Source organism: Montipora capricornis, chromosome 10 (assembly GCF_036669925.1).
Source record: "Montipora capricornis isolate CH-2021 chromosome 10, ASM3666992v2, whole genome shotgun sequence".
Taxonomy (NCBI): Eukaryota; Metazoa; Cnidaria; class Anthozoa; order Scleractinia; family Acroporidae; genus Montipora; species Montipora capricornis.
The window spans coordinates 45,283,299-45,293,298 of NC_090892.1; the positions used below are offsets into that span (position 1 = coordinate 45,283,299).

The 10,000-nt window shown below is 38.9% G+C and overlaps 1 protein-coding gene across 3 annotated transcripts in view; it reads left to right on the forward strand.

Moving 5' to 3' along the window:
- LOC138019700 (GATOR2 complex protein WDR59-like) overlaps positions 1-10,000 on the forward strand; it is a 43,960-nt gene that overhangs the window by 3,327 nt on the left and 30,633 nt on the right. The window contains exons 4-6 of one of the 3 annotated variants that reach the window (XM_068866562.1): positions 513-598; positions 2,249-2,329; positions 5,842-5,879. In XM_068866562.1, the coding sequence (XP_068722663.1) occupies positions 513-598; positions 2,249-2,329; positions 5,842-5,879 (205 nt within the window). Of the gene's footprint in view, positions 1-512; positions 613-1,940; positions 2,072-2,248; positions 2,330-5,841; positions 5,880-10,000 lie in introns of those variants that run through there. The other 2 variants (XM_068866563.1, XM_068866564.1) reach the window with 2 other exon arrangements.

A 10,000-nucleotide genomic window follows, 5' to 3' on the forward strand; every position in this document is an offset into this window, starting at 1 on the left:
TTCTTCCGGTGTCCAGTGTTCTTAGCTTCGCATCCAATCAAATGCTTGACGACTAAGGTACGAACGTTCCGCTTACATTCTTCTTGTAAGGCAAAAATCTATGGAAAAACTTTGTTGAATGAAGAAATTCCTGTCAACAAACACCAGAAGAAGATCAGTCATATGTCAAAGTTAGCAGAAACGATGTTCATTATAAATAAAGTGGTATTAAAATTGTGGGTTAGACTTTGAAGTACATGTATTTTCCATTTCAATGTTTAATAATAGTGAGTTTAGGTTTGATGAACAGTGGATGAAGAAGACTTCTAAAGACTACTTTGGATTTCTTTTGATTTCTTTCAAAAAATTTTTTTCCAAAATTTGAGCTGCTAAATTCAGGGTGAGGCTTACCATATATGCGGGTGTTTACGGTAAGACCTTTTAAATTGTATAAGATCACTATGATTAAGGTTCTTAATAATTATTCCTCTCTTTAGTCTTAGTTTCTTGTTTAATCATTTTTCTCGCTATAGTCCAATCAGAAGACAGAGATCTGGTCATGGAGGGAAGGAAATGGTTTACAGCAGCAAATTCTCAGAGGTCACACACGAGCAATTAGGTACTGTTTACAAGGTACATTCTGATAAAACAACAGCAACAACAATATTCAACATTCTTTTGCTAATCAATTACGTTAAATTACATTGAATTACAAATCAGTAGTCACTTTGTGAAACATTGATCGTTCCTCAATCTGTTTACACAGTATTCCACAGCCTCCATGTTACAATGTATGTGAACAAGGGATGTGACAAGAAGAACCATTTTGCAGATGAAAATTAATTGCAAAGGAAGCACTTTGTCTTTCATTATTTTAACTCAGTGACTCCTTGGAGTGAGACTTCACAGATTTTACTGTCTAATGCCAGGCAATTTTACTCGTCAATGGGGTTGGTACAAGAGTCAATGGGTTAACAACCTGTGCGCATGTACTTGTGCACTATGTCAGACTCCTTTAACCCATTGTGAGACTTAATTAATAAAGGTGGCTGGAAGCAGTTTTACCACTTTAAGAGACCTTCTTATTAGAGGGGTTATAACTAACTTCTGACAATTCATTGTACGACTCAGTCTTTGTGGAAATTATGAGGCCTCATGGTAGAAATATTATTGTTGGCTGCCTCTATAGACCTCGCGATGCGTCTCTAAATGACTTTAACAAGTCTATTAAAGATATCTTGGCAGCCATCCGTTTTGGGAATAAGTTATCTTATATATTATGCCTGGGTGATTTTAATGTCAACATCCTCAACTCTCATTCTCATCAATCTACAAATGAGATTGCACTTAACCACATGGTTGGGTCACGGAATGTGGACTTTGGACTTTGCACTACGGAATTGAACTGGATATTGACCAAGATAAAAATTGTACCATAAAAAATCATTGAAATGCTGTGAATTTTAAAGGCAATTGGTTAAAATTCCTTTGAACAAAGTGTAGGCTACCTGTAACCTCTTGTTTTATAAGAACTGCACTTCCCATTGGAACCTTGGAAATATAATCATAATTATATACAACTTGATGGCATAACCACATCTTTGAAAGCAGCAGTTTGAGTATTTTGAGAGGCCAAACAATGTATACAGTATCTTCTAGACAAATACAGTGTCCTACAGAGATTTCTTGAATTGAACATGTGAAGTCTTTGTGTTTATGAAGAAAAAAAAAACAGCCAATGAAATTCACTGAAAAGGACACACTCCTTAAGAATGAAAAAAAAAAGTGGTTGCATGTTATCTCTGACACTATTTTTTGGTGTATGATAGAATGTATAGTGATTGCTATAATATTAAATAGTAATTATTAATATTGACCCATTCACTCACTCCTCAGGAACCCCAGAATGCTCCATTTGATGAGTAAAATTGTCTGGCGTCAGGCAAAGTAAAATCTGCAAAGTTTCATTCCCAGGAGTCAATGGATTAATGGAGGTGACACAGTAATTGACTGGTTCACAGGCACCCCAGGATGCCCCCAGTAAAATCGTCTGGCATTAGACTGAGTAAAATCTGCTAAAAAGAGTCAATAGGTGATTACTATTATAAATTATTATTATTATTATTATTATTATTATTATTATTATTATTATTTTATTATTATTATTTGTTGTTGTTGTTGTTTGTACTTTATTATGATTGTAAGATTCCATAGATTTATTTGGTAAGTTGCAATCACTTATTTTGCTGATCCTCTTCTTTTGCTCCAGTGATTTAAACTGGTCCTGGTTTGACCCTCATCTTCTTTCCACCTGCTCAATGGATCAGTTTATCTATATCTGGGACTTAAGGTAATTTTATACAATCACTGCAAATGAAAAATTTTGAAGTATGTGTAAGTTAAAAAATGACTAAATGAACATCAGTTACTAAGAGTACCAGTACATGTACAGGTACAGTGTACTGTTGTATTGATTACTGGGGGTTTTCATGAAGAAAGAAAAATAATAAATGTTTAGATTAATATATTAAACATTTAGAGGTGAATAATAAAGTAGCTGCTATTTCTAAAACGATGGAATGACCTGGTTATAAATAACCTTGTCTTGGAGAGTAAATTGTTGACTTTCCAGAAATACTGGTCAACCTCAAAAGTTGGGTGATTGTGATCTTTTTGTTGAATTCACACATTCCTTGTCAAACTTTATAACACTTGAAAGAAAAAGAAAACTAACAAAAACAAAAACCCGGTATCTTGCCATCATTTGACACAGATGCTTCACCGTTTTGTGAGTAAACACACCGCAGTAACTTGTTCACGCCTGCTGAATTCAATGTCACTTTTGATTTTGTGATTTACTTGTGCAGCCAAAAGTACTGTAACAATAACAAAATTCAACTTAGCCAAAATCTCCCAAAATGTTTTTTGCTGATGGTAACTTTTTTATATTTCGTGGTTCAAAATTAATGTTGTTTTCATGTTGTAAATTTTGTTGCTGATGGCAAAATATTTTATTCTCGATCGACCGTCCAGAAAACTTCCTTCTGCTCTTCTGAAGTTGTGAGGGAACTTGAAAATGATCAGCATGTCAGCCTAGAAGCCAATGTTTTTCAATTCCCATTTATTTTCTTCAATCTTTCTGGGTTTAATACTTTGCTAGTAACCACATGTCTTCTCAGGGGGCTATTTACTTAAGACTTCTACCATGGCACTACAATGATATACTGTAAACGTCCATGTATAAGCTGCATCCGTAGATAAGCAGCACCCCGAATTTAGAAGTGCAGATTTTGGGAAAAAATGTAATACAATAAAGTTTGAAGTTCCAGTAACGTTCTATTGCTATAAACCAACAAGGACAAGCAATCAAGGTTTCACCATAAAGCTGAAATTCCTTTGATATTGAAGTTACAAAACGAACGAGTGCTTAGTAGCCAAGCTTTAAATGTGGGGAGGAGTCTGGGCCAGGGCCTGGGTATCATGACCACGTCTATAAAGATGTACCCGCAATAGGCGAAAAATTTCATGCAGAACAGGAGCTTGATAAAGCAGTCGACAAATTTGCCGAGAGGGTGGTCGAGGACAACTAAACAGTCGGCCATTCACCTCGCGAGTACTCGCGAATTTTGTGGTATTTTATCGCACGTGGCGGAAAGATATGCGTGGAAGTGACTGGTCGAAGACGTCACTGCAAACGGTAGTAGCCAAAACGCGGGGCCGGGGCCAGGGCCAGGGCCGGGGCCGGGGCCGGGGCCGGGGTCGGGGTGTCTTTTTTTCCAAAATTTTGTTTCATTTTGTCGTCATTCTCAAATGACTGTCATTTATGGTGGCAATAAGTCAAAAAAATTGAGGAACCTACGGATGCTATGAAAGCTTTTAAGGGGCATTTTAGCTTAGTTTTTCGTACTTTGTTTTTTTGTCTTTCTGAAAATTGAAGTTTGTTGTTCGAAATTAAGAGAATTTCCAAAATTACCGTAATTGGAGTTTATGGAATACACGCTAACTGCCAGACAGAGTCCCATCGTAATATTCACTTCGTTAAAAAAAAAAAACAGAATCACAGTTCCACGATGATCGTCACGCAGTCATGCAACATTCCTTTTGCTTGTTTGTTCGTGTTGTTGTGAATGTTGTTGTCTGATTTACCACAAACGGTTTGTAGTATAGTCAGTAGCATAGGAACTTGCTAGCCAATTCTATTTGGACTTCAAGGGATCGAATCCAATTTTACGAGAAAAAGCACAACCACACTTAGAACAATTTTGCGAAAACAAGGAACTGAGAACGTTTGCATGACGACCATAGTGGAATTACGGCTATGTTCTGTTTCGTTTTAATTGTATTGGGGAGAAGTTTCTTATGAAGTAAACATTAAAACGTGGTTTTAAAATGTGAAGCTCAGCGAGTCTTCAGTGTTTCTAGGTGATTCGCACCTACGTACGAGGCACTACTTTAAGGCAAGATCACGGCACTGAGGATCCTGAAGATTTTCAGATTTTTATTTGTACTAGCTGCTCGATCGATATGTCGTTGGATTAGGGTTAGTCGACTGAAACGAAAATATTACGAAAGTAGATTAATGTTTTGGAATGCCGGCGATAGGCTAAAAGAAGAATGCAACTGATTTCTTGAATATATTACAATTTGTGTCTTCTAATCTACACGATCTTATGGTTTGATTTCTTCCATTGATTGTCTTTAACGTTCTTGATCGGAGAAATTGAAACGAAAAAATTTTGAAAAAAAACAAGACACCCCGACCCCGACCCCGACCCCGACCCCGACCCCGACCCCGACCCCGACCTCGACCTCGACCCTGGCCCGCGTTTTGGCTACTACCCACTGCAAACAGCTGTGCGGAGGAATGGAGATTCCTTTTAGGTTGGTGTTTACTTGTTCGAGTAAAGCGAAAATTAATCCCTTGAAAGAACTCTTGGAGTGCAAGATTCGCCGATAAACACTCGAAGACACAAACGGCTCCTTTACGAGCCACCACTCATTAAAAAGTCAATGAACAACTTACAGCAACATGCTCTCAGTTTCTTTTATGTTTCTTTACTGAGATCTTAAGAAGTTGTATGAATATTAATTAGGTTTTTTAAAACTCCAAACACAGATGTATCCATGGATAAGCCGCACCCTTGATTTATGGCTTCAATTTTGTGAAAAAAAGTGCGGCTTATACATGGACATTTACGGTACAATACCAAAACAATATCGTGTACTATTAGAGCTACATATTACGCAAAGACAACTTGAATCACCTTGGAAGATGGTTGATAACATGGAATAAAGCGCTGTGTTACTGCACTACCACACATACACAGTGCATGCCAATTTTTTCTAAAAATGACAGGAATTTTTTCTTTATGACAAATGATTAATAGGTCGGTTTTTAACCTTAGAAAAAGATCTGTTTTGTCACGTGAACTTGTAAGCCAAAGGGCCTCTGCTGGCACGACTTCTGGGTGACCCCTTAAATGGTCTTAATTAATGACCCCCGACTTGAAAAAATTGCCTGGAACGCTGCTGTTCAATTCCATCTAACTCAGTCCCTTGTGTTTTTGAGTAACATGTACCACAGGCAACCCAGTATATGCTCATTGAGCGTCTAGTTAATCTGGGATTAGTGTTAATCGGCTTTTGAAGAACCGGACCCTGTAGTGTTGGTGCCATTCAAGAATGACAAAGGAGGGTCCTGCTTAAGCATTTCCTCAAAGTCACTAGCATACTGTCAAAGAAAGTGATGATTTCCCTAAATCCCAAACAAAAAAATGCAATCTTCATATGATAAAGAATACATCATTAATTTTGACCTTGGTATGCCTTTCTTTATCACATCCTTTGTTTTTTCTTCTACAGGGAAGGGAAAAAGCCAGCAAGCTCATTACAAGCTATTGGTTTGTTTTGTTGTACTTCATTTAAAAGCCAACCGCACCTTTAAAATACATCTGTATTACTGGTCTTAAAGTGCCCCTATGTTAACCAAACACTAAGTGACCAAAGTTTTGAGCCTTGATTTCAAAAAGACACCTGTTTATTTTAACTGGAATTTTCCTGTTTAATGGTCGGCCATTACTAATTTTAAGTTCTTGAAAGAGCTGGTTTGAGGAGAAAATGATGTTAAAAAGGCTCACTAGTTTAAGAATGCAATGGGTGTGTATGCCACAGAATTAACATGCAGCACAGGAGTTTTGGGCTTTCAGACTTTTAAACTCGCGTTTTGCATTTACAATAAGCTGAAATTTTAAGCTAGTGAGCCTTTGATATCACGTTTCCCTGGATCCTACCCTCTGAGGTCCAATCGGTCAATTTTGAGCGTGAGTAATGGTGGACCGTGAAATCCAAAACTTACACTCAAAGTAAACAGCCTTTGCTTTTCAGGTGTTAAGCAAACACACTTTCAAAATCTGAACAGGGAGCTTTAAAACTTTGAATTTGAGCCCTTTGAAAAATGTTTGTACTGAGTGGTGATGATAGGAAAAGTTGATGATGGGCATAAAAATAAGAAACATAATGATTGTACATATGGTGTATTTAATATTAATAATGTAAGATTGCTGTTTGTGGAGACCTCCACTGAGTTTTCATATAAATTTGAAAAACCATTACCCTGTGAAACCTTGTCCAGTGTTAATAAAAGAGAATAAAAAAAATTGCCAAAGTAAAGGCATATTTAATAATAATGATAATAAATAAATTAACATTAATAATAATAATTATATTTAATTATTAAGACTAATAATAATTCTTGACTTTCTTTGTCCGAGCAACCTGCAAGGAGATGGTATTTAAACTCTGAAGGCATAAATATTGCCTACCCTCAGCCCCAGATCTGGGTTTCAATGACTAACTGTCTTTTCAAGGATTAGAGTGGTCCCTGCATTCTTTGCAACACATCCAGAATCCCAAGATCTTTCAAAAACCGTAAGGCCTTCAGACCGATCAGACTTTGTGCCCAAACTACTAACCACCAACAGCGCAATCTTCATTGACACATGATGCATCTTCCTGATTTTCTTTGCCATAGGAGAGTAGGTTGTGATTTTCTCATACAAATTATGTACTCTTTAGTCACTGCATTCCTATTGCAAACTACCAAGAAATCAAGATACGTCCACTCCTGATCCACTTGATCCACCACTGTGACAGTAACATCTGGACGATTATGTTCGATCTTCTGTGTTGCCTTGATGCTCCTATACCACCGGATCTCTGCATTCCTATCTTGTGACACCATCTGGAACCTCCCTATACCACGCGTCAGCACACTTTACACCATCCTTGTGACAACATTCCCAGTACACCCTCAACCCCATCCAATCATGCTAGTACAACAAACAAACCAAACCAGTACAACGACTTACCACATGCCCGACTCCATCCCCTTGCCACACTTTCTACACTTTGGATCTACATCCTCCTTCTCAATCATGGCCTGAAAAAACCTTGCTCACAGAGCAGAGGTTCATATGGGGTACATTACACTCTAATCAGTTAAGTCCATTCACATTGTCAGCTTCCTTCATCGCTTCCAACATTTTAACAATCCCTGAATGGGGTACCGTATCATAGGCCTTCCAATAATTGATCTACCCCATTGCCAAACACCTCGTCCCCCGAGCCTACCTTAACACTGCCTTGTCTATCAGCAACTAGTCCTTTGTACCCCGCAGCCTCTTCCACATCAATGGCAGTTATAAGTCTGCAGTAGCTAGCCACTGTTCCCTTGGCATCATCCTTCTCTATCAACACCAACCTCCCCTTTGCCATCCACTCCGGCACCTCCCCATTGTCCAAACAATGCTGCAAACTCACTGAAATTAACCCAAATGATGGCTTAAACCTCTCAAACCAAAACCCCCTTACGCTGTCCAGACCTGGAGTGTTCCAATTCGCCATCTTCCGAATTCCATTTTCCACATCTCTACTCTAATCTCCACTTCCTCTTGCTTCTCCACATTACCCATCCTGTCCCACACCTTGTCCAACCAATAATACAATACAAGTTAATTTAACTACGCTGGCCACACACAACAGAAGCTGATTTCCAGGTGGGGCCTTTCCCTTATCTTTAACTTGCTTACCATATGTGTCACTTAAGGGAGAACAATAGTCAAAGTAAGGTGAGATAAGTGATTTGTATAGAGTTACCAGGGTGCAAAGTGGAACAAAAGGATTTATTCGTCTTAGAGCTCCTATACCAGGCACGCCTTTCCACATATATACTCAATGTGAGTCTCAAAAGTAAGCCTTTCATCCAATAGAACTCCCAAACATTTATTAGCGGTTACACGTGAAACCATAATATTGTCGATGGAGATTCCATTAGATTATATGTTGACCCAATGAGCATTAGTTTAGTTCTGGATGGATGGAATTGAAGCTTATTAACAGTAAGCCAATTAGTGTTTTTTTTAAAAATCAAAATTTACATTATTAACAACTACTGTCCTAGTTATGCCTCTTCTCCACTGACTAATTACCACTCCAGAACCTTGTTTGCTCCCTTCCATTTGGTGCTTGGGTTGGCCCTGCATTTGCCTTGCCCCTTAACTCATTGAACAACTGACTCTGGTTATTCTTGAACAAGGTGCTCAGTCTGACCTTCGAACGGTTGTCTACAACCACCAAATTTTTCGAGCTCCCAGACTGTATCTTCCTCTTCAAGAACAAACTCACAGCAACTTTCCCCTTCTTGACAACGTGATACCTCTTATTCAAATGATCTGTCACTTTCCTCTCAAGAACACTCCCCCTTCTTGCCACCTCAGTCCTCGTCAAATCCTTCTTTGCGACTTGGGTTTCTTCTTCTCAAACTAGTTACCTTTCTTCTTTCCCATCAGCCCCAACCTGTCTGCAACTACATATGAAAATTTATATTGGTTTTATCAAATGTCGAATTACCTTGGAGTCCATGAATGATTTGGAAGGCTGATGTTTCGAGCGTTAGCCCTTCGTCAGAGCGGTGGTAATTCAACCTTTATCAACACGTTTGATAAACCAAATTTCCAGTTTCTCTCTCCCATTGATGCAGTGCTCACCACAGTTTCTTTAGAAACTAGAAATTTGCAACTACATATGACCCAGTATACAGAAGCCTATTGATCTCTGACATCAACATCCCATCCTTCACAAGATTATGCATCAACCCTTCTGCAACCTTCACCACTCTATTCACTTTTCTATCCTGAGCCTGGAAACCAGGAATGTCAACCCACTCCTCACTACTGAAGACTGCTCATGTCTTCTGAAGTACCTCCTCCTTCTCCTCATTGCTCGCCACTCTTAGACCATCATCGTCAAGAAAGTAACCAACTTCTCCTCAACCACTTTGACCTGTCCATCAATGCCACCCATCTTTCCCTTACTATCCTGTCCTCTAGCCCTCTCTTCACCCTCAACTCCTAAACAATCCAGCTTCTCCACATTTACCTTTACTCCTCCAGATGTTGATACGGCCTCAACCACCATTTCTTCCTTCTCTCCACTAACACCTTTAGCAACCTTGAAATCTACCTCATTTTCAGACTCATCTCCTTTACCCACAGCCTCTCACTCTGTAACCACACCAGACTCACATCCCTCCTCACATTCAGCATCAAATCCCATGAACTCTTCCTCATCATCACTTTCTCCAAACAGTTCTTTCACTTCGTTGATCATCATCTTCTCCTGATTCATGCCAACCTCCTTTCTGATCTCACCCCTCACAATCTTCTCAATCTCGCCCATCTCCATCTTAGTCAACAGATTATTCAGCTCGATGCACTTCAACTATGAAATCAAACTGGGTTCTTCCCACACACTCAAACCTTTCTCGTCCTGCAAAGCCTTCACTGTCTTCTTCACACCACTCCTGACAAAAAAAACTCTCACAACACCTTGCTCATCTCCTCATGTGGCCTCATACATAAATTTTGTTCTTCCCTCTCTTCTGACCCTTTCTACCTTTCCCAATCACACCATATCAACCTTGTCAGCTTGCCTTGTCAAATCTTCACACCTGTTGTTCCCCCTC